Source organism: Trachypithecus francoisi, unplaced genomic scaffold, assembly GCF_009764315.1.
Source record: "Trachypithecus francoisi isolate TF-2019V2 unplaced genomic scaffold, Tfra_2.0 Lachesis_group1, whole genome shotgun sequence".
NCBI classification, from domain to species: Eukaryota; Metazoa; Chordata; class Mammalia; order Primates; family Cercopithecidae; genus Trachypithecus; species Trachypithecus francoisi.
Genome location: NW_022681454.1, coordinates 49,826,987 through 49,850,210, shown reverse-complemented (window position 1 = coordinate 49,850,210; position 23,224 = coordinate 49,826,987). Strand labels below are relative to the sequence as shown.

Below are 23,224 nucleotides of genomic sequence, written 5' to 3'. Positions count from 1 at the left end.
ATAGAGACAGAAAATCAAGGTAGTCTCTGGTGACTGCCTACTTGTTTGTTCTGATCACTGTGACTGCATACAAGAGACCAAATCTCCCAAATAAAAGTCAGGGTTGGTAAACAGTGGTACGTGTGGCTATAACAGCTAAATACTTTGATTTGCTTATTTAAATTATCCTAAAACATAAAAAAACAGAATTGGTTTCCTAAATTACAGTTTTTGGCAGTGACTAAAGGTCACAATAAAGAACAATAAGCCCCAACTTTCCAGAGCAGCTTTTATTTTTCCCTTAAAAAAGAGTCCATTTTCTTATAGAGACATTCATTTACGAAAGACCCACATCAGGCTTTTTCTAAAGTGCCAAAACTTGTACAATCCCCATAACTTCAGGTGAGAATTATAATGGGCAGGAGAATGTATCAAGTAAAATACTCAAGGCCATCTTAAATTCTGAAGAGTCCCTGGTTTCTGTGACACAGGGGAATTTTGCTAGTAAATAATTGAATTAAAATCCAGGTAAATATGCTCTAAATCTTCAGGTTCTTAATTCCTTAACATATTGTATCAGATTTTATATTCAAATCTAATTATATTTTGAAAAAAATGTTTTAATAATTCCTAGAAAAATTTCATTCATTAATTTTCTATTTTATTCTCTATACTCTTCTTTGTTTTGTCTGTCTTCTTTTCTTTCCACAAATTCCCGAGGACAATCCCTAAAAAAACTATTAGCCCCAGTGTTCGGTTGGAGATAAATTTATTCCAACAATCCTCAGGTCTGTGGATGTCTAGAGTGTAAATCTGCAAGAGAGGAATAGAAATTTGTATTAATATCTAGTCTGGACTTTGGGTCATCACAAATAAACATGTTAACACAGAGGAGGAAACAACAAATACAAAAGATGAAAAATTAGCTGGGCGTGGTGGCGCACGCCTGCAGTCCCAGCTTCTCAAGAGGCTGAGGTGGGAGGATTGCTTGAGGCCAAGAGATCAAGGCTGCAATAAGTCGTGATCACCCTACTGCACCCTCCTAGCCTGGGTGAGAGAGTGAGACTATATCTCAAAAACAAGAACAAGAAAAAGAAAAATGTACCATATTTTTCACTTGGAATCATCCAAGCTGTTTCCCAAGAACTTTCAGTTGAGGGCTGCATGAATGCTTGTGAGGCAACCCATACTAATTTTCGTTCTAACTATTTAGAAAGTTCTTCCTTATACTAACGGATCGAAAATCTGTCTCCCTGCAACTCCTACCCTCCAGTTGTGGTTTTAGTGTCTGGAGCAAAGTTTCTCAATGGAGAACAAGTACCATTTGGGCAGGACAACTCTCTATAATGCAGGGTAATCTGGTGCAGCACAAGATATTGACTGTATCTGGCCATCATCCATATAGTCACCCCTCCTAGTTTATTATGATAACCAAAAATGCCCTCCCACATTTCTAAATCTCTCCTGTTCAGGGACCTACATTTAGAGAAGGGGAGCTAGAGACCTAAATCTGTTGCTAGTAATCTAGAACAAGCATACTCCTTTTCCCCCATGCTAGCCCTGCAAATAACACTAAGGAAGTCTCATGTATGTTCCTATCTTCCTTAGGCATGGGGGACTATTCTTTATTATGTGGTCTGCAGACTTACAATCATCATGATTTCCTTTATCTTTAAATACTAGAAGATAGCTATGACCATCTCTAAACACTGTATCGAAAACTGGACAGAGAGGCCAGGTGTGATGGCTCATGCCTGTAATCCCAGCACTTTGGGAGGCTGAGGTGGGTGGATCACTTAAGGCCAAGAGTTCGAGACCAGTCTGGCCAACATGGCAAAACTCCGTCTCTACTAAAAAAATACAAAAATGAGCTGGGCATGATGGTGTGTGCCTGTGGTCCCAGCTACTAAGGAGGCTGAGTAACAAGAATTGCTTGAAACCAGGAGGCGGTGGAGGCTATACTGAGACAAGATGGTACCACTTCACTCCAGCCTGGGTGACAGAGGGAAGACTCTGTTTCAAAACAAGAAACAACAACGACAACAAAAAACTGGACAGAGGACCATAAATGCAATTTAAAATATAAAGTGGGCTCCAAGTATTTCTTTTTTCTTCCTTTGAGACAGTTTCCCTCTGTCACCTAGGCTGGAGTGCAGTGGCACCATCTTGGCTCACTGTTACCTCTGCCTCCCGGGTTCAAGTGATTCTCCTGCCTCAGCCTATCGAGTGGCTGGAATTACAGGTGCACAACACCATGCCCAGCTAAGTTTTGTATTATTAGTAGAGACAGGGTTTATCCATGTTGGCCAGGCTGATTTTGAACTGCTGACCTCAAGTGATCTGCCCACCTCGGCCTCCCAAAGTGTTGGGATTATAGGCATGAGCCACTGTGCCTGGCCAAGTATTTCTTATAATATTTGTGATTGTCTTAATAATTTTTGCCTTCCTGTACTATTTAATATTCAGGTGTTTAAATATTAACCTATACCCATTATCCAGACCAGACAATCAAATGACAACGTCAGTCCTCATGGAACTGAGCTACGACCAAAAAGGGATGCTGAGAAATTCTGAAGGGAAAAATGGCGACATCCTGGAAAGTCACCAATTCACATTTTAGTTTTCACAGTGAGGAAAACAGTGGAGGGGACACAGCATATGGTTTACTTTATAGACATCAAATTCTGATTTCCTTCATACCATGTTATGTAAGTCTTGCCTACACTGCTAGTAACTGACAATAATCTGTATAAAATCAGTCATCTAAATATAGCCTCATGAATACTTTTTTTTTTTTTTTGAGATGGAGTCTTGCTCTGTCGCTCAGGCTAGAGTACAGTGGCATGATCTTGGCTCACTGGAACCTCTGCCTCCTGGATTCAAGCCATTCTCCTGCCTCAGCCTCTTGAGTAGCTGGGGTTACAGGTGCCCGCCACCATGCCCAGCTAACTTTTGTATTTTTAGTAGAGATGGGGTTTTGCCATGTTCATGTTGGCCAGGCTGGTCAAACTCCTGACCTCAGGTGATCTACCATGAATACCTTTTTGATTCTGTTTAATGAAAATAACAATAACATTGATATAAAAATATAGTCAATTTATTAGCAAGTGATTTAATCAAAATTAGATTTAATTCATTCATTTTACAAGTCAACAATGTAGATTCTCAACATAAGTTTGTGACAGGTAGGGGATGTGGTGTGGGTGAATATCCTGAAATGACAGCTTCCTGCTCTCTACTGGCAGAACTTTGACATGTTCTGCATTTCATATCTTATCTGGCCTTGGTCTTTATGCCAGCAGAAACCAAATGTATGAATAATTAGTCTACTAACCATCAGTAGAAACCCAGTTTTTTTTTAAAGCTTTATCTGTCAGTTTGCTTTTAGAGTAATTCAACTCAAACCACAAGCTTCAGATATTACTGAAATTTTTCCAACCATGAAAATTCAGAAGTAATTCCAGGAAAATCAGAGGGGAAAATTTGGATTTAGGCCTGTATTTTTTTTTTAAATAATATAGCTTGGCTGGGGTTGGTAGCTCACACTGGTAATCCCAGCACTTTTGGGAGATCAGGGCAGGAAGACTGCTTGAAGCCAGGAGTTTAAGACCAGCCTGGGCAAAATCTTAAGACCCCATTTCTACAAAAAATAAAAAAAATTAGCCAGGCATGGTGATGCATGACTGTAGTCCCAGCTACCTAGGATGCTGAGGTGGGAGGATCACTTCAGCCCAGGAGTTAGAGGTTGCAGTGAGCTGTGATTGCACCATTGCGCTCCAGCCTGGACAACCCTGTTTCAAAAAAAAGTTTTAAAATAAAATAAAATACTATAGCTAGCTTTCTTATAAGTTGAGGCCAGAGGGCAGGGGGGCTCTGTTAAAGGTAGTACAAGCCAAGTAGTTGTTTAAGAAGCTCCTTGCCAGGTAAACACAGAGGGCATACTGTTTAAATAATTTTTATAATTTATACTAAGGAAATATGAGGGACAAATAAGAAAAAGGCCAAACCTGGTGAGTCAGATGGGCTCCTACAGCACCCAGGGCAGTGTAGTAGGGAGCAGTCTGACCACTGTTCACACCCACTAGGCTCAGCGCCCCCAGCATTGCAACACTGAAGCCGCTGAGCCACAGCTTGGTGTTTTCTCCAAACCGCAGAGCCGTGGACTTAAGACCAATCAAAACATCATCTCTTTTGTCCTAATATCAGAAAGAAAAATAAACTGTTTTTTGAGATTTAGTTCACACACCATAAAATTCACATTTTGAAGTATCAGATTTAGTGTTTTTTAGTATATTCACAAGGTTGTGCAACCAATTACCACTAACTACTTTCAGAAGAAGTTGTCTTTTAAAGAACATGCGGATATACCATAAGTGGTGAAAGATGACAGTAACTCAGAAACAGGCTGATCAGTAATGAATGTGCAGGTCAATCAAAGTTAAATACCACTGCTAAAACCACCATCCAGCTTCACTTCTATAAATCATTGTATTTGTTATAATCCTATAATGACTCTTAACTATATTTTTACAGTGTTAGGATTACAATTCAGCTCTAATTCTTCCCATAGCTCCTCTCTACCTCAGAGTTCTCAAATCTCAATAATCTCCCGTACATTTCAGTTTCAATCTTGCAAAAGTCACAGATGTAGAAAAATGCTCACTTACCACCTAACCACATCCACTCATTTTCCACTTCTAGCCCAATCTATCCCTTGCCTTTTCTATCAAATCCTGTTTAGGTAGAGCTAGGTCTTGGTGATATAACCACATGTAGCTGCCTGGTTTCTCCCAGTAAGTTTACTTGTAAGCATCTTCATATACTGTTGTAAATAATGATGGTCACGTGGTATCAGTGGCTGCATGCTGAACTCTCTGCACTGACCTACAGGCAGACAGCAACCCCACAGGCTTTCCTTTGGGGCCCAAATCCAAATAACAATGACTGTGGCTGTTTCTGTTTTTCCTTTCATACTACAATCGCCTTCAGGGTGCAAACTGTCTGTAATTATGTGAGCCACAAAAGTGCCAATGAGTATGTGGTGTCTTCCTGAAGTTGTTAATCTAATTGGAGTACTGGTATCCTAAGCACTGGTTCCAGACTTTACTGCAAAAAGTACAGGCATCTCTTCTAACCGCAAGTCAAGTTTCACTTTGGAAGTAAGGCTGATTACAGATCTGCCTTTTCAAGATACTACAAATGCAGCAGGGCATAGGGGGTTTAGTGGAAGAAAACAGGATGAAATCCAGACATATTCTTCAAGTAAATGGTTGAGAATACATAATCATATTTCAGAAAAATACTGAGAAAAACTTTTTTGAAAAGTTCATAAATGTATTCTCAGAACATGTACTATCAAATCATCACACTGTATACCTTGGATATGCATAATTTTATTTGTCAATTACTCCTCATTAAAGCTGGGGGAAAGTTTATAAATGTAAAAGAAAAAAATGAGTTTTTAGAATTGAATTTATCAAAAAGGCAAAATCAAAAGCTATAAAAATGCATATAATCCTTTACGTCAATAACACCACTTCTAAAAATTTAACTGAAAAACTCCTATTCAAGAAGTATTAATGATTAGAACAATATTACTTATAATTGTGAAAACTCAAACAACTTAAGTAGTCAAAATGGAGAAACTGTTAAATTTGTTTCAATTATGGCACATCAAATTTGTGGCATGTTAAATTGGGGCATAGACTATCTCACAGTCCACAGTCTTAAGCGACAATGATAAAGAATTGGTAAAAATATAGGAAAATGTTCACTAACTACACCAAGTATAAAAGTTGCATAATTCAACGATTAGAGGCACAGGAAAATGTAGTGGTTAAAAGCAGTCTCTGAACACTGGGCTTGAATCATAGTTCTGCCACCCACTAACTGTCTGACATGACACATACTTCTTCACATGTTTCCTCTTCTGTTAAATGAGGTTAATGTTTAAGTACTTTCCTCAAAGGCTGTTGGGGGATTAAGTTTGTAAAGTACTTAAAACAGTGCCTGGCATATAGTAAATACTACTTAATTGCTTGTAAATAAAACAAATGAGTTGAATTTTGGTAAACACACATAAACATAAAAAAAATTTTGTTGGAGCCATGGAACTGTGAGTGACCTTCTTTTTAGAAAACAAATTCTTCCTCCTTAATTTGGTTCTTAAAGTTCTTAAAAAACAACAACAAATTTAAGAAAAAAGGTTTTCTCCTTAATTTGGTTCTTTAAAAACAGCAACAACTAAACCAAAGTTAAGAAAAATATAATTTCTTTACCTGATGGGCATAAATAGTATCATATATTAGTGTCCACATAACTCCAGAAAAATAAAGAGGCAGGCAAACAGATGGATCACAGGAACCCTTGATAGCAGACCATCCAAGTAATGCTCCCCAATTAAATGTCAAGCCTACAATTAGCAAAACACAAAAAAGGGGAAAAGTCTATGTGTACTTTAGAATCCTGAAGGGAAGGAGTAGCATCGGAGCGCGTTCAGTGCTCCTGGGTATGAGACTCAGTGTGTGCTGCTTTCTGTGGGTTCCTTCCTTAAACCCTTTCAACCCTCGGTGGTAATTATGAGCTCCATTTTACAAAAAAGAAAACAGGCTCAGAGAGGTTAATAACTAAAGTAACAGAGCTAATAAAAAGAATAATATCCCCTAATTAAGTAAATAGTAGGTTTAAAGAGAAGATTTATCCCACCTAGTATGGTGCGTGGCACTACCAATAACAGTAGATGCTGGGATCTGAACTTAGATCTATCTGACTCAAAAACTCATGTTCTTTCTGTTACCACTCTGCCTCCCCTACCAGCTACAGAAACAAGAATATACATAAGAACACTGATTTATTCCACAAGGGCATCGTCTCTGAGGACTGTAAACAAACACTTACATGTTGACAGCTCTCAAATCTCCACTTGCAAGCCTGATCACTATCCTAAGCTCCAGACTGCATACTGAACCGTCTGCTGGACGTCTCTGCCTGCAAGTTGCTCATGTACCTTAAACTCAATGTGTCTCAGATACCTTTTCTCAGAAACCCCTTTTCTCCTCCTATATTACCTATTTCCACTCATGTCCCCTCCTTAACTGATTAAGTGCCTCTCCTTTGTGGTCCCGTAGCGCTCCTGCCTGCCACGTTGTACTGCAATGATCTGTTTATCTGTCATCTCCATCTCCAACTCCTTAAAGATGGTCAGTGTGTTTTAGTCATTTTTATTTTCCCAGTACTTGCTGCAATTCCTGGCACAAAGTAAATGTAGGGGTTCAATAAATGTTTGGAGTAAATATACCAGCTTCTTAATATTATCTTACAGATAGGAAATGCTTATATTGAGAATATAATTTCAAATTTAATAAAGAGAACATCCAATGAGAGGATCTTAGAAAAAGATAAATATTCTACCACAACTTCCCCGCAAATCAGGCTCACATCAGTTTCCTGAGTTGCTTTTAGTTCTTTCATTTACTGAAAATAATGATTCAAAGAACTAGAGTCATTCTAGGAATATTCTAGGAATAGAAAAGTCTGGGAATAGATATTTTTACAATAGATTCTGATACTGACTTACCTAACTATCTTCCTTTTTTTTTCACCAACAAGTATGTATTCAGTACCTACACTGTGCCAAGTGCTATGCTAAATGCTGGGCCACAATTTATTAACTGGAGACCACAGGAGGCTCTCAACATATTCTTGGTTGAATTAATGCCGTTGAAATGAGTAATGCCGGATTAGAATCCTACGGTAGCCCAGAAGAGACTGTCTAACTTCTTCCTGAGAGGCTTCACAGAACAGGAGCTGTCTAAGCTATCACATACACTTTAACCCTTGTTTTCCTGCCACAGAGTGCTTCCTACCCCATTCCCCAAATTCTTCAGGGCATCTAGATTAAACATTTTTTCATGACATACTGAGATTTTTAAAACAGCATTTCGGAAAGCAATGATGGCCAGGCGCGTTGGTACACACCTGTAATCCCAGCACTTTGGGAAGCCAAGGCAGGCAGATCGCTTGAGCTCAGGGGTTTGACACCAGCCTGCACAACATGGCGAAACCCTGTCTCAACAAAAAAAAAAATACAAAAACTAGCCAGGCAGGGTTATGAATGCCTGTAATCCTAGCTACTCAGGAGGCTGAGGTGGGAGGATCACTTGAGCCTGGGAGGTCAAGTTTGCAGTAAGCTGAGATCGTGCCACTGCACTCCAGCCTGGGCAACAGATCAAGACCCTCTCTCAGAGAAGAAGAGGGGAGAGGAGAGGGGAGGAGAGGGTGAGAGAGGAGAGGAAAAAATAATGATGATAATGATAACCCTAATAAACATGCAATATTTCTTAGCTAATAAAAATAGCCAACTGCTCTCCTTTAAAATGTGAAAATCTACTATTGGTTAGGAAAATTACATGACTGATTTGTCATTTCATCTTTACCTATCTATCTACCTATCTCTCCATAAAAATGTAGTTTGCAGGTATCAAAGGAAATACTTAGAGTTATTTTAAGCTCACCCAAGGCTAGTTGAGGCCAGTATGTAATTCTTTTCATTAGTGGGTAGGTGATGACAAGAAGTAAGGATCCTGCTCCCAGAGCTATACTGAAAAGAGGAAAAACCATTAAAGTGATTATTACCACTACCTCTTAGAAACCACGAAATACTTTAAGACAACGACATAAGTAATACTAATTGGAAAAGATATTTTATCTTTTTTTTTTTTTTTTTTTTGAGGCGGTGTCTCGCTCTGTCGCCCGGACTGGAGTGCAGTGGCCGGATCTCAGCTCACTGCAAGCTCCGCCTCCCGGGTTCACGCCATTCTCCTGCCTCAGCCTCCCGAGCAGCTGGGACTACAGGCGCCCGCCACCTCGCCCAGCTAGTTTTTTGTATTTTTAGTAGAGACAGGGTTTCACCGTGTTAGCCAGGATGGTCTCGATCTCCTGACCTCGTGATCCGCCCGTCTCGGCCTCCCAAAGTGCTGGGATTACAGGCTTGAGCCACCGCGCCCGGCCAAGATATTTTATCTTAAATTATATTTTATGTAAGTTATCTTCCTAGCCTTTGACTTTCCCTATTATAAAGGATGAGTAGAAAACTACTTTAAATGTTATAAAACAACCAAACAAAATAATAGCTAACACATACAGTACTTTCAGGTATTAGGCACTATTCTAAGTGAATCACATTTGTTAATTCATTATAATCTTCACAATGACTCCAAAAGACAGGTATTAGAATATGAATGTTTATTCTCTTCCTTTTTGGCAGATGGGAAAACTGAAGCACAAAGAAACTAAGTAGTTTGCTAACTGTTATATAGCTAGTCATAGCAGAGTCCAGATTCAAACCTAAGGTAGTCTGGCTCCAGAGTCCAACCTATCCACCACCAAATGTTAACTACCAAATGTTACTGCCTCTCTGAACTGTTTGCAAACATTAAGGCATCTAATAAACTGAGATGTCCTAACTAATAATTAGAGTCAAGATATCCCTCCTTATATGCATGATGCGGTGTTACTTTTCTAGAAAAAAGGAAACACCTGTGATAATGTGATACAATAAGATGTTCTTAGGACCTCAAAGTTTATCTAACACTACCTCTTCCAGAAATAACCTTCCAAAGGTATTTTCAGGGAATTGATGCTATCAGGGCAAGGCATGCAAAATTAAGTCTAGTCTCTATAAAGTAACTCTTTTTGTCTTTCTTCTCTGGCATTGAAGTACTTTGTAAACGGCAATCCGATACACAAAAGTTTCGTTTTGTCTCATTTAAGAGATATAGGAATGAGTCTTCCCACTTCTTTCTTCAGTCATTGATTAGTAACACCACCCTGGGAAAGACATAGTTCCTCTTTTTGCAAAATGAGTATAATCACTTCTGCTTTAAGTCTACTTTAGAGATACTGTCAGCATAAATAAAATTACACACATATGTGTAGGTGTATACACACACATTCATGCACGCACTTAGAAAACCTATGAAATTGCTTTGTGTCACTTAGGGAAAGTAGTACAAATACTGAAGGTGGTTCAAAACAAATTAAATGTTCATTTCTTAACTCCTTTGGCTGAAAGCATTCTTGAAGCAGATTTAAAAATGTGTGGTGAGTTACTTACACTTGCTAACTTACAGTTGCTTGATAAGTAGCAAATGAACAACTTTTTGGTAAAGATATTTCATTTTATTCCTAATTCCTTCATTTCAAAGGAGAGATTTTATACATGATGTGGAAAACATGTTTAATATACCTGTAGTAATTCAGACACAGAAGAACACCCAGTGCCAAGGTTAGCTGTCCCCCAAGAAAAACAAAGGACTGAAAAGTTGAAATGTCTCCGGCGGCTATTGGACGATTGGCTGTTCTTGTAACCTTAAAACATAAAAACAGATACCTGAACTTCATGTAATGACTCAATCATTTATTTAAACATTTAGTGAAGAGACTGGCCCATGGTGGGCACAAATATAAATGAAGAGAGAAATCAACATTTTAAGTACTGGCAGGAATCAAAACTTCATATGTAAAACAGCTTTGAAAAGAACTAAAAATTTCCACCACTAATTCTCTTTTCTCTCATCCCCATCTCCAAACAAACAAAACAAAGGAAATTCCTGGCTGGGTGCAGTGTGGCTCAAGCCTGTAATCCCAGCACTTTGGGAGGCTGAGGTGGGAGGATTGTTTGAGGCCATGAGTTCAAGACCAGCCTCGGCAACATAGGGAGGTGCTGTCTCTACAAAATAAAATAAAATAAAATAAAATTAAAAAGTAAATAAAATTAGCCAGGTATGGTGATGTGTGCCTGTAGCCCCACCTATTGGGGAGGCTGAGGCAGGAGGACTGCTTGAGCCTAGGAGGTTGAAACTGCAGTGAGTCATGAAACTGCAGTGCATCAAGCTCTCCAGCATGGGTGACACAGCAAGACCCTGTGTCAAATAAATAAATAAATAAATAAATAAAAGACAAAGCAACTTCCTTATCAGCTATTTAGCTATAACATGTTCAATTTCCACAGAGAAAGCCTAAAATATTTACGAACTGGCACAATCTCAGCTCACTGCAACCTCTGCCTCCCAGGTTCAAGCAATTCTCAGCCTCCCAAGTAGCTGGGATTACAGGCATCCACCACCACGCTCGGCTAATTTTTTGTATTTTTAGTAAAGACAAGGTTTCACCATATTGGCCAAGCTGGTTTTGAACTCCTGACCTCAAGTGATCCGCCTGCCTCGGCCTCCCAAAGTGGTAGGATTATAAGCATGAGCCATGGCGTCCAGCCCTTTTAATCTTCTTAACGGGGTCCTTAACAGATAAAAATTTGTTGATGAAGTGCAAATTCAATTTTTCCTCTTATGGGTTGTGCTTTTCATATTTCTCACAGCTTTCAAGATTTTAAAATTTTCTTTAGTTTTCAGAAGTTTGATTATAATGTATTGAGGTGAGGATTCTATGTGTTTATCGTGTCTGGAGGTTGCTCACCTTCTTAAATATGTAGGCTTAAGTCTTTTGCTAAATTTGGGGCTTTTACAGCCAATATTTCTTCAATCATTTTTCAGCCCCAACCCCTTTCTCCTGCTTTTCCAAGACTCATGAAACAAATATTAGATCATTTGTTATAGTCCAAAAGTCTTCAATTTTTCAGTCTATTTTCTGTTTTCCAGATGGTGTCATTTCTATTATTCTATCTCCAGTTCACTGATTCCTTCCTCTCTCCCCTCCATTCTGCTGTTGGGCCCATCCACTGAATTATTATTACAATTATTATTATCTTTCAGTTATAAAATTTCCATTTGGTTCTCCTTTATATTTTCTATTTCTTTGCTGAGAGGTGGTATTTTTCATTTGTTTCAAGCATGTTTGTAATTGCTCACTGAAGCATATTTATGACTGCTGCTTTAAAAATCTTTCTAAGAAATCCTAACATCTCTGCCATCTCAGTGTTGTTCATCTGCTGATTGTCTTTTTTTCACTCAAGTTGAAATTTTCCTAGTTCTTGGTATGACAAATGATTCTTAACTGAAATCTGGACATTTAAGTATTATGTCATGAGACTATGAATCTTATTTAAACCTTTCATTTCAGTTGACTTTTTTTGACACTGCTCTGGCAAAAGAAGGGGGTGCCTAATTGCTACCAGCTGGGGTTACAAGTTCAAGTTCCCAACCTGGTTTCCACTGGTCCCTGCCCAGTAGGCTTTTTTTTTTTTTTTTTTTGAGGCGGAGTCTCGCTCTGTCGCCCGGACTGGAGTGCAGTGGCCAGATCTCAGCTCACTGCAAGCTCCGCCTCCCGGGTTTACGCCATTCTTCTGCCTCAGCCTCCTGGGTAGCTGGGACTACAGGCGCCTGCCACCTCGCCCGGCTCGTTTTTGTATTTTTAGTAGAGATGGGGTTTCACCGTGTTAGCCAGGATGATCTTGATCTCCTGACCTCGTGATCCGCCCATCTCGGCCTCCCAAAGTGCTGGGATTACAGGCTTGAGCCACCGCGCCCGGCCTGCCCCCCCAGTAGGCTTTTTATTTTTATTTTTTTCCTGTCTGTGCCCAATGACATTTCCAGATTTCTGGCTTCTTCAGTTCCAAGTCTGGGATATATGAAGAAAAACAAAATCTAGGAAATTCTTTGGGCCCTCAGGTCCCTGGCCAGTCTGCCACCTTTTCTCCACAGTCCTCCTATTTTTTTTTATGTATAATGTCCAGGGGTTTTAGTCATACTTAGTGGAAAGAATAGGGAAAATACACCTATTCCATCTAGTCCATCTTCCTGGAAGCAGAAGTCAAAATCTATGTAATTAGTTTTAACTCCAGTCAAGAGTGTGGGATGTAAACGTTTAGGGGAGAGTCTGTCTACTAAATAAGATAAAGCAATTTAGAATTTTGCAGTTTGCCTTCAAATACTTAATCTCAAATGTTCACTTATCTAAACAGACCCATGCTTCATAAACTGTTACTAATTTATGGCACTATTTTTCATTTTCTGGAAGGCTTATACTAAGCTAGAAATTTTTTTAAGTGATGAACTACTATTAACATGTTCAAGAGTTATCTTGAAGTGATATATGCCAGAAGCCTCATTCATAGAGTGTACAGAATAAAAACTGACCGGGATGTGTGGACCTCCAAATCAAGAAAGTGTGTATCTCATATGTTTGTTGGTTTCTTGTATGTCTTTTTTTGAAAAATGTCTGTTCATATGCGTTGCCTGCTTTTTAATGGGGTTATTTTTTTCTTGTTGTTTGAGCTCCTTGTAGATTCTAGACATTAGCCCTTTGTTGGACGCATTGTTTGTAAATATTTTCTCCCATTCTGTAGGTGGTCTGTTTACTTTGCTGATTATTTCTTTTGCTATGCAGAAGCTTTTTAGTTTAATTAAGTCTCATTTGTCTATTTTTGTTTCTGTTGTGTTTCCTTTTGGGGACTTAGTCAGATATCACTAATCATCAGAGAAATACAAATTAAAACCACAATGAGATACCATCTTCTATGCCAGTCAGAATGGCTATTATTAGAAAGTCAAAAAACAGATGTTGGTGAGGATGTGGAGAAAGGGAAACACTTATAAATGGTTGGTGGGGCTGTAAATTAGTACAATCTCTATGGAAAAAAGCATGAAGATTTCTCAAGAACTAAAAACAGAACAACTAATTCAACAATCCCACTAGTGGGTATCGACCCAAAGGAAAAGAAATCATTTTGCCAAAAAGACACCTGCACTCGTACATTTATGACAGCATTATTCACAATAGCAAAGTCGTGGAATCAACCGAAGTGTCCATCAATGGATGACTAGATTAAAAAATGTGGTATATATATACCATGGAATACAAGGCCATAAAAAAGAATAAAATCACGTCATTTGCAAAAGCAACATGGATGGAACTGGAGGCTATTATTATTAGTGAAATGACTCAGAAACAGAAAGTCAAAACCACATGTTCTCACTTATAAGTGGGAGTTAAACAACGGGTACACAGAAACATACAGAGTGGAATAATAGACACTGGAGACTCCAAAAGGTGGGAGGGTGGGAGGGAAGCGGAGGATGAAATACTACCCATTAGGTCATACTACATATGGGTACACCAAAAGCCCAGACTTCACCACTACACACTATAGCCATGTAACCCAACTGTAACTGTACCCCTAAATCCATCAAAACAAAAACATTTTTAAAGAAAAAGAAAAAAGGACAGTGTGCATCTCTCGGCAAATTAAAGCATCCCAATTGTGTCAGAGAAATGCTTTACCATACAGCTCCTGCCACTCTTCTACTACATCCCATATCCTCCAGCCACACGCAGACCATGTAGTTGCTGTTATCAAACAAATACTCATCTCACAGCCATGCCTCTGGACCTGCTGTTCCCTCTGTCCAGAGAAACCTTCACCCTCTAGCCCACTCTTTTTTGCCATCCTATTCTTTCAGAGTTCAAAGGTCACCCCTGCCTGGAAAGTTATCTCTAATCCTCTCCCTTAGGTTGAGGTAAGTGGTCTTCAGCAAGTTCCCTGGTGAATACTATTCTCAAAAGACTTCTGCTGTATTATAATTACTAAACCCTGAATGTCAGGAATGTTGTATTTCATCGATGCAATCCTAGAACCTGCCACTGGGTCTTCCACATAGCAAGTACCCAATAAATGCTTTTGAATTTAAAAATACATTAATGGCCAGGCACGGTGGCTCATACCTGTAATCTCAGCACTTTGGGAGGCCGAGGCAGATGGATCACCTGAGGTCGGGAGTTCGAGACCAGCCTGACCAACATGGAGAAACACCATCTCTACTAAAAATACAAAATTAGCCAGGCATGGTGGCGCATGCTTGAAATCCCAGTTAGTCAGGAGGCTGAGGCAGGAGAATCGCTTGAACCTGGGAGGCGGAGGTTGCGGTGAGCTGAGATCACACCACTGCACTCCAGGCCTGGGCAACAAGAGTGAAACTCCGTCTCAAACACACACACACACACACACACACATACACGTAATACTATTCTATTAACTAAAAATTATTATAGGTATGCCTTGCTTAAGGAAAATTCAGACTACATAGAAGGCAAACTAGGAGTGATTATTAGCTTTATATAAGTTTATATAAGATTATTCACTTTTTATAATTCAATGTGGGTTTCTTTTAAAATCAAATTTCAATTGATTATTTACTCAAGCATTTATTGATCTTGTACTAATTATGGCATAGTTGCTAAGATAAAAAGGAAAATAAGATGGCCCCTTTCCTTAAGAAAATAACTGTTGAAGAACAAGGAAATAATTATACACATGCATTAGAATAGGTATAAAAAAAAATCCAGAGAAAAATAATGCATCAAACTCTTAACAGAAGTTTTCTCTAGGGGATAAGAGGAGGAGATAAGGACAACTTGCGCTTTTCCTTGGTTGCAATTCTATATTGTCTACATTTTTCAGAACAAGCATGTATTATTTTTCTAAGGAGAAAAAATGGGTAAAGTTATGTTTTTAAAAGAAACAATTATAGGAAATGCTAACAAGGGCTGCTTTGATTCACTTGATTTATGTAAGAATAGTTAGGGCTCTAAAATACATCTCAAAGGAAGGGATGACAGATCTTTGGACACTTGAAGGTTCAGGATGGATTTTTCACTTTCACTCCTAACCTTTAACTCCCTCACCTCCAGTCTTCCAAATTCTCAATTCACTTTATAATAATAAAGTACACACCTTGCCCCTGGGTCCACTCTTGTGTTGAGAAAGGAAGTATTGTACTCTGCACTTTGCAATACCAGCTATTCAACTGATCCTGGCACTTTCTATGCTGGATTTCTGTAGTCACTGAATGATCTTGTTGCTTTATATGGCATTCAAAAGCGATACCACTATGTTATTCTGCAGAATTGAGAAGAGCCTCTCTATTCCTTTTCAGGATGAAATTACCTTTTTATCATAGTCCTGGTCCCACATGTCATTAATAGTACAGCCTGCTCCACGCATCAGAATAGCTCCAGTGCCAAAGAGGGAGAGCATGTACCAATCTGGAAAACAACCTGGTTCAGCTGCCAAACCAATGCTCCAGGTACATGGTAAATACAGCAGCCAGGTTCCTAAGCAAAAATAAAAAGACAAAAAAGGTATAAATTTAAGTCAGTTAACTGTCTTCATTTGTTTAAACACCACATACCAAAGAAATAAAGACACTATTAAAAAAAAAATGACAAAACTGAGAGAATAAATTTGCAACTCAAATCACAAAGGACTCCTTACTATGCAGAGTGCTGAGAAGAGATCAACAGTTCAATTAAAAACTAGACAAAACACATAATAAAAATTCACATAAAAAATACAAATGGCTCTTATACGTCTGAAAAGATACTCAACTTTGAGAACCACATGAAAACTACATTGAGATAAAAATTTTCACCTATCACTGGCAAAACCCAATGTCTGACAACACACTCTAGGGAATTGAATACTCATATGTATTTCTAATGAGGTTACAAAATGGTCCTACCTTTGTGAAGGACAACTTAAAAATTGTTTATTGTGTGTTTATACATGTATATAAATATATATATGTACCTACATATAAAACATTCATACACGAATGTTAATATGCTCACAGACCATGTCAGGAAGAATACACCAGAAACAGATAATAATGGTTGCTTCTGGGGAGGGGAACTGTGTGGACAGGAGACAGGGGTAAGAGACTTGCCTTTCACTCTACACCCTAGCACCTTCTGAATATTGTATCATATACACACAGTAACTACTCAAAAAAGCAAAAATTTCCTTTACTATTGTTAGTACAATACACTAAGATGGTCTAGTTTATTTTTATTTATTTATTTTTTTTGAGACAGCATCTCACTCTGTCACCCAAGCCAGAGTGCAATGGCATAATCGTAGCTCACTGTGGCTTCAAACTCCTGGGCTCAAGTGATCCTCCTGTCTCCGCCTCCTGAGTAGCTAGAACTACAGGTGCAAGCCACCACACTCAGGTAATTATGTTGCTCAGGCTAGTCCCAAACTCTTGGCCTCAAGTAATCTTCCCACCTTAGCCTCCCAAAATGCTGGGATTATAAGTGTTAGATTTTTTGTTATTTTGAACTGAGTACTTTGCAGCTACATGTACAAATGGGCTTAGTTCTTAGTACTTAACCAATAAACTAGATGAAATTAAGATAAAAACAAATAGATTATATAAAAGACTTCAAATATGAACTTTAATATTCTACTTCTAAAAGAAAGTCTTTCAACTGATGTTTGGATATGCTGCCTATTAGATACATTCTGAGCTTTCCTTCCCTATGGAGGGATACAAGAGAAAAGGGATTTGGGGCTAAAGTTCAGATCCTGAAGAAAAATGGTCAAATGACTAAAGTCCCTGTAATCATGTTTAAGCTTCACTAAGTTTAAGCTTTATTCATTTACACATATTTATGAAGCATATACTCTGTGCCAGAACTGTGCTAAGAACTGGGAATACAATGGTGGCTAAGACAGAGGTGGCTTCTGCCTTCATGCAGCTCATAAATCAAAAGGAAGAAATGCAGTTAAATAAGCAATAACAATAAAAGATCAATCCAACAACAGGACAAGAACAGGGTCCTTCAAAGGCATAAAACAAAACTATCCAAGTTAGTTAGCTAGTTTTGGGAGCGGGTAGAGAGGAATCAGAGTGCCTTTTCCAAAGGGGATTTAAATTTACACAACAGAAAAAAAAGTTAAGAAGAAGCCTCAAGCTAAAACCTTGAGAAATGGCCAGTCCAGACCTGAATTCAGGTTGTCCTGGACAGACTCATACTTGGTACACTCCACAGTAACAATGGTTAACATTTACAGAGTGTTCATGAAGTGTCAGGCAGTGTTCTAAATGCTTTATATGTCTAAACTTATTTAATCTTCAATGACATCTTTATATTAAACTTAATTATTTATTTATATATTTATATTAGAGACAGGGTCTGGCTCTGTTGCTGAGGCTGGAGTGCAGTAACAAGATCATAGTTCACTACAGCTTCTGACTCCTAGGCTCAAGCAATACTTTCGCCTCAGCCTCCCAAGTAACAACCTTACATAGTAGGTATTGTTAATAATCCTATCTTACAGATGAGGAAACAGAAAAACAGAGTGGTTTAAGTAAAACATAGTAGATGTAACCATTTTCTTTACCCTGGAGCTCTGAGTATAGTTCACAAGGGACAGAGGAATAGCTGATCCTATCCTCCTAGGCTAGAGAAGAAAGAATACCACTTCACAGCTATTATTTCCTGGTACAATTAGAACTAAAGGTTCCACTAAAAAGAAAAAAATTCTAGACAGAAAGATGTGTAACCACCTATAGTGTTTTCTATCAGGAACAAAACTTGCTTGGCCAAAAATCTGTATTAAAAGTACCATATTCACTTACTGATAGGAATCTGCAGAGCTCCCCTACAGATGACAAGCGTTCCTACAGTGAAGGGGAAAGTAAGACTTCTCAGTTCTATGTCTGCCAATTGTAAGTTGAGTGACACTAGACAATAAAGTATCTTAAGGCTTAAGTCTTCGTTTCATCTGTAAATGAGGGAAGAGAACAGCTACCTCAAAGAGTCATTATGAGATGACAATATTAATGATGATGTTATGATAACAATAACAACAGATACATGGCCCTTATTGTACCAGGTGGTTTCACAGAACACTTTTGACTCTCACAACAAGCCTATGAGATAGGCACTATTTTTATTACAACCATTTTACAAATACGGAAACTGATGCAGAGACGGAGTAATTGTGCCCAAGACCACACAGGTAAAAAGTGGCCACAGTGGTATTCCAACCCAGATGGTCCGGCTGCAGTCTGTGTCCTAAGTCCAATGCTGTCACTCTGTACACCCTAAATCTCTCCATACACTTCAGTTTCACCTGTTCTTTTGTCCCTACTGATTCCTAGCAACATTTTTTTTGTCTTCCATATGACACTTTCATTCCCCATACTTTTCTGTGAAGAAAGATGCAGAGGTAGCAAAGACAAGAGACAAGTAGATTGCAAAAAGAAATGTTTCTTGTAGAAAAAGGAAAAACTCTGTGGGAGATGAAATAAAATGAGGAAGTTCTGAGGGGTGATAAGCAGATCAAAGACAGATGATCTTTAAGACATCAATCATCATCACCCATAAATGTGGTCAAACAAAACATTACACTTCCAATTTGGTGGAGAGAGTGCCACCTGCTGAAATTTCCCGGAATAAGGTACTTTGGCCCATTTGAAAGAAACTATTGCCTTCTCAAAAACAATGAAACCTGCTATTGATCAATGAAGGTAACAAGCTATAACTTCAACAAAGTAAAACAATGAACATACAATTACCCCACAAAATAAGAATTTAAATAAAGAAGTATCAAACCTGGAATTCTACTCCTGTCAATGATTGTTCCTGGCATGTGTTAGGGGTTCAAATGAATTCTAACATTGTACTATTTAGTTTTCTGAAAAATCCTGTCATGATCACCTTATTTAGAACCAAACCATGCAGGCTAGTATCCTCCTAACATATACAATCTGTAAGTACAATATTCTCCAATCCCCACTTCTAAGATAATAATGGCTATTTCTTCAGCACATATTATGACAGGCACTGTTCTAAGCACTTAACATATATTAATAAATTTTCATGACCTCACAAAGTCCATATTATCATTAATAGTATCTTCATTTTACAGATGATAAATGGATGCCCAGAGAGGTGAAGTAATTTAACCAAGATCCCTAGATAAGCAGGGTGGAGGTTCACAACCAAGAGGTCTGGCTCCAGAGTTTTGTTCATAATCCCTTTGTTGCCTCCTGTTACACGGCGGAAGGTCCAGCCACTAAGATAGAAGCCAGAGGTTTAACTGGAGAAATGGGAATAATGGCAGACGTTCATCTATAAGCCTACACTGCCACTCCATGCCACAGACTCCAAGAACAGAAGTCAGGCTTCAGATTGGAACTGGGCTTGGAAATGTATGCCTCTCAACATGAATCTCCCCAAAATGCATGGGGGTCACACACAGCCTCCCAGTGATGGCAGGGCTGTACCTATCGTTCAATGGGCTTTTACGCTTTAATAGCTGACTGTTATAACTTAGTGCTCTGATACCAAACAGGTCGTGCATAAATCTAGAATACCAAAAGCAAGGCCTAATTTGGGTCTTGTATGGGCAAAAGTGGAGTGACTGTACCTAGGCCTTTGAATACATCCCCATACACTGCAATGGCAAATGTCATCATCTAGATTGGCTGGAGTTCATCCTCCACTTCTCCCTCCACGTTATCCAGCTTCTTCAGACCCGTTCTTGTCTAGTCTCGTTTCCCATTTTCCACACCCACTTGGTGTTCCAGGTTAGGCTCATAATCGTAGTGTTCTAACACCCCATCCTTGGTTCTTTGCAAAAATACTTCTCGCACTAAGATCTCTTCTCTCCTTTGCAAAATCAACTTGTCCTTTGGAGTATTTCTTCTTGAAACTTTCCAGCAAGGGACCCACAGTAATTTCTCTTTTATCCTGTAGCACTTGCTATCTGTACCACTCATATTTGATCCATATTTTCCTAGCTCGCCAAATAGTCGTTTTCAACTAGACCAGAGTTCTTTGAAAGCAAGGAGTTTCCATAGCTCTTTCTATCTCTATGGCCGGACAATGTAGTAGGAACTTATTAATTCACTTAACACTACTTGAGAAGCCAATCAACCAGTAAGTGCATAAGGTTAGTGGAGCTATTAAGAAAAATTGCGGATAAAGCAACAGAAAGTGAGGTTGGTAGGTGTTAATTAAAATAGGAAAGTCACGGAAATCTTCCTGTCGGGGGCGATTGTGAGCTGACAGGCAGTCCGTAAGCGCTGTCTCTGCTGCGTTCAAAGGAATTAAATCTTTGCCTTATGGGTGACGCAGGTAAAAGAGCTCCGACTCAGTATCAAAACAGAGTTATTCTGGTCTGGCTCTGACGAGGAGCCTTAGTTTCCGCAGCGTCTTAATTGTCTTAATTATTGTCTTTGTGGGCCTCACAAGATTGCGGGGAGGATCAAACATTCTAATAAATGAATGAGGGCCACGAGAACGGAACCTTCCGCTTGAGTCACCATTTAAACAAGTATTTGTGGAAAGAGAATTATCTTGCCCGCTTCAGGTGCTCAGGATGCAGACAGACGTGAAACTGTCGAGTCCTTTAGGAGACTGTCCCAACTGCGTGTCCCGAGGCGACTCGTCCCTGGGCGCACGGCAGTCGGCAGCCAAGCCCAAGCTTTCATGCTCTCATTTCCATCACTCCCCGGCCGGCCGCCGCGGACAGCTCAGCGGAGCCGAGTCGCAGGCTGCTACTTGCAAATTCCCGGGCTGCCCGCCCGCCCGCACTCACCAATGGGTTTGTCCAACCGCATGAGGCGCAAGTACGGTTGCAGGGGGCGGGGCGCGGAGTTCACCACCGCCGCCGCGGACAGGCTGAGCTGGCGCCCGCGCGGCACGGGACAGGCGGAGGGCTGCAAATCACCACCGTGGGGCGCGCCGGTCGCACGCGCCAGGGCGAAGGAGCGGCCCCGCCAGCCCGGCAGCGACGCCAGTGCCACAGACCGCAGGCCCCGCGCGAACCCCGCGGCTCGCGAGCCCAGCATGGCGCTGGGGAGGCCGGGAGAGCTCGGATTGACGTCATTCCCCAGCGGGCATGCGCAGTGGCATCCGCAGGATGCAATCCAAGTCTGCCAGGCAGGGCGGCGGTGTGGACAGAACCTTTCCTCATCCTTACTTGAGAAAAGGGCTCATCGTGGTCGCTTACTGTAAGGAAGGAATACTTAATATAAAAGGAATTCCTGTTGGCAAAAGGCAAAAAAATTACGATAAATTTAGTTGTAATTTTTTACAACTCGATCTCGATTGACTTTGTGATTCTGTTATCGGGCAACACTCAGAACAGGGGTCTCTGAGGAAAAAAAAATAGAATCGGGCAACACCTTATTCCATAAAATAGAATAAGTGTTCCAAAGAGTCGAGCGGAGGAAGTTGGCTTTATAGACAGAAAAAGGGCTGAAGAAAGCAGAAGCGGAGAACAAAAAGCGTATTGGTCACTTCAAATTACTTTCACTGCGAGGAGGGGACAGGGAAACAACAGTTAGAGAAGTAACTGATTGGTTAACATCAGGTTACTCCAGGTTAAGGACTAAAACAGGAAACTTAATTGTCATGACGATTGCATTTTGAAACGGCCTGGTTGGAAAATTGGCTGTTGTCTCTCTTTCCTGACTTCTCAGAATGTCAGATACAACTTAGTTTTAGTTTGGTGACTTGGAACTTTAGCATGGGTGACTCTTGATTCTTAGTCTGATCTGTTGAGACCTAGTGCAGGAACTTAGTTCAAAACAATGGCCCCCTATAATTTAACACTGTTAGCAGCTTTTTCCATAAAATGAAAAGGATAGTGTTTATACATATGGAACAGTTGTACCAGGAAAAAAAAAAAAAAAAGCTTTGAAAAACGTACTGAATCCAAAAGAATTTGCATACACGTTTAGCCATTTTAAAACAAAAAGGGCACCAAGTGGCCACATACAAGACTGTTAATTAAAATCACATTCAGGATTAAGGGATGCTGATTACACAAGTGAAAATTTTAAATTTGACAGCCCTTCAAAGGAGTTCGTGTAATCAGCAGACAACCAGCGTCTGTGATGCTAAGAACCTGGAGCTGAAAAGTCAGCACTCTTTTTTGAGACAGAGTCTTGCTCTGTCATCCAGGCTGGAGACCAGTGGAGGGATCATGGCTCACTGCAGCCTCCACCTCTTGGGCTTAATCAATCCTCCCATCTCAGCATTCTAAATAGCTGGAACCTACAGACACGAGCCACCATGGCTGGCTAATTTTTAAATTTTTCATAGAGAGGAGGTGTCACTGTATTGCCCAGGCTGGTCTGGAACACCTGGGCTAAAGCGATCCTCCTGCCTCAGATGATCAGCACTCTTTTTCATAAGCAACTCTGTATACCGCTGTGTGCCAGGCACTTTACATGTATCATCTCATTTAACCTCTCACTGAGTAACCCTAGGCAAGTCACTTGTCTGGATTTTAATGTTCTAGGAAGTTGACTTAGTCTTTAGGCTCCTTTCCATAAAACCTGCACAATGATTCTGTGACTTCTTACACATCTCAAGTACAGCAAGTTGGATGCCTGGCCACTTTGGTGTAATGAGGCAGGGGGTACCTAGCCTTTCTCCTGCCTGCAAAGAATAAAGGCCGGCCGGGCGCGGTGGCTCAAGCCTGTAATCCCAG

General features: G+C 39.9%; 1 protein-coding gene across 1 annotated transcript; it reads right to left on the bottom strand.

The window, feature by feature from the left end:
- Nucleotides 1–254: 254 nt before the first annotated feature.
- Nucleotides 255–21,940, bottom strand: COQ2 (coenzyme Q2, polyprenyltransferase). Its single transcript, XM_033214220.1, has 7 exons — nucleotides 21,323–21,940; nucleotides 15,878–16,044; nucleotides 10,226–10,347; nucleotides 8,493–8,578; nucleotides 6,258–6,391; nucleotides 3,987–4,175; nucleotides 255–792 (listed from the first exon to the last, which is right to left on the bottom strand). The coding sequence occupies exons 1-7, from the start codon at nucleotides 21,573–21,575 to the stop codon at nucleotides 628–630; spliced, it is 1,116 nt and encodes a 371-aa protein (XP_033070111.1). The 5' UTR covers nucleotides 21,576–21,940; the 3' UTR covers nucleotides 255–627.
- Between the last annotated feature and the right edge of the window lie 1,284 nt (nucleotides 21,941–23,224).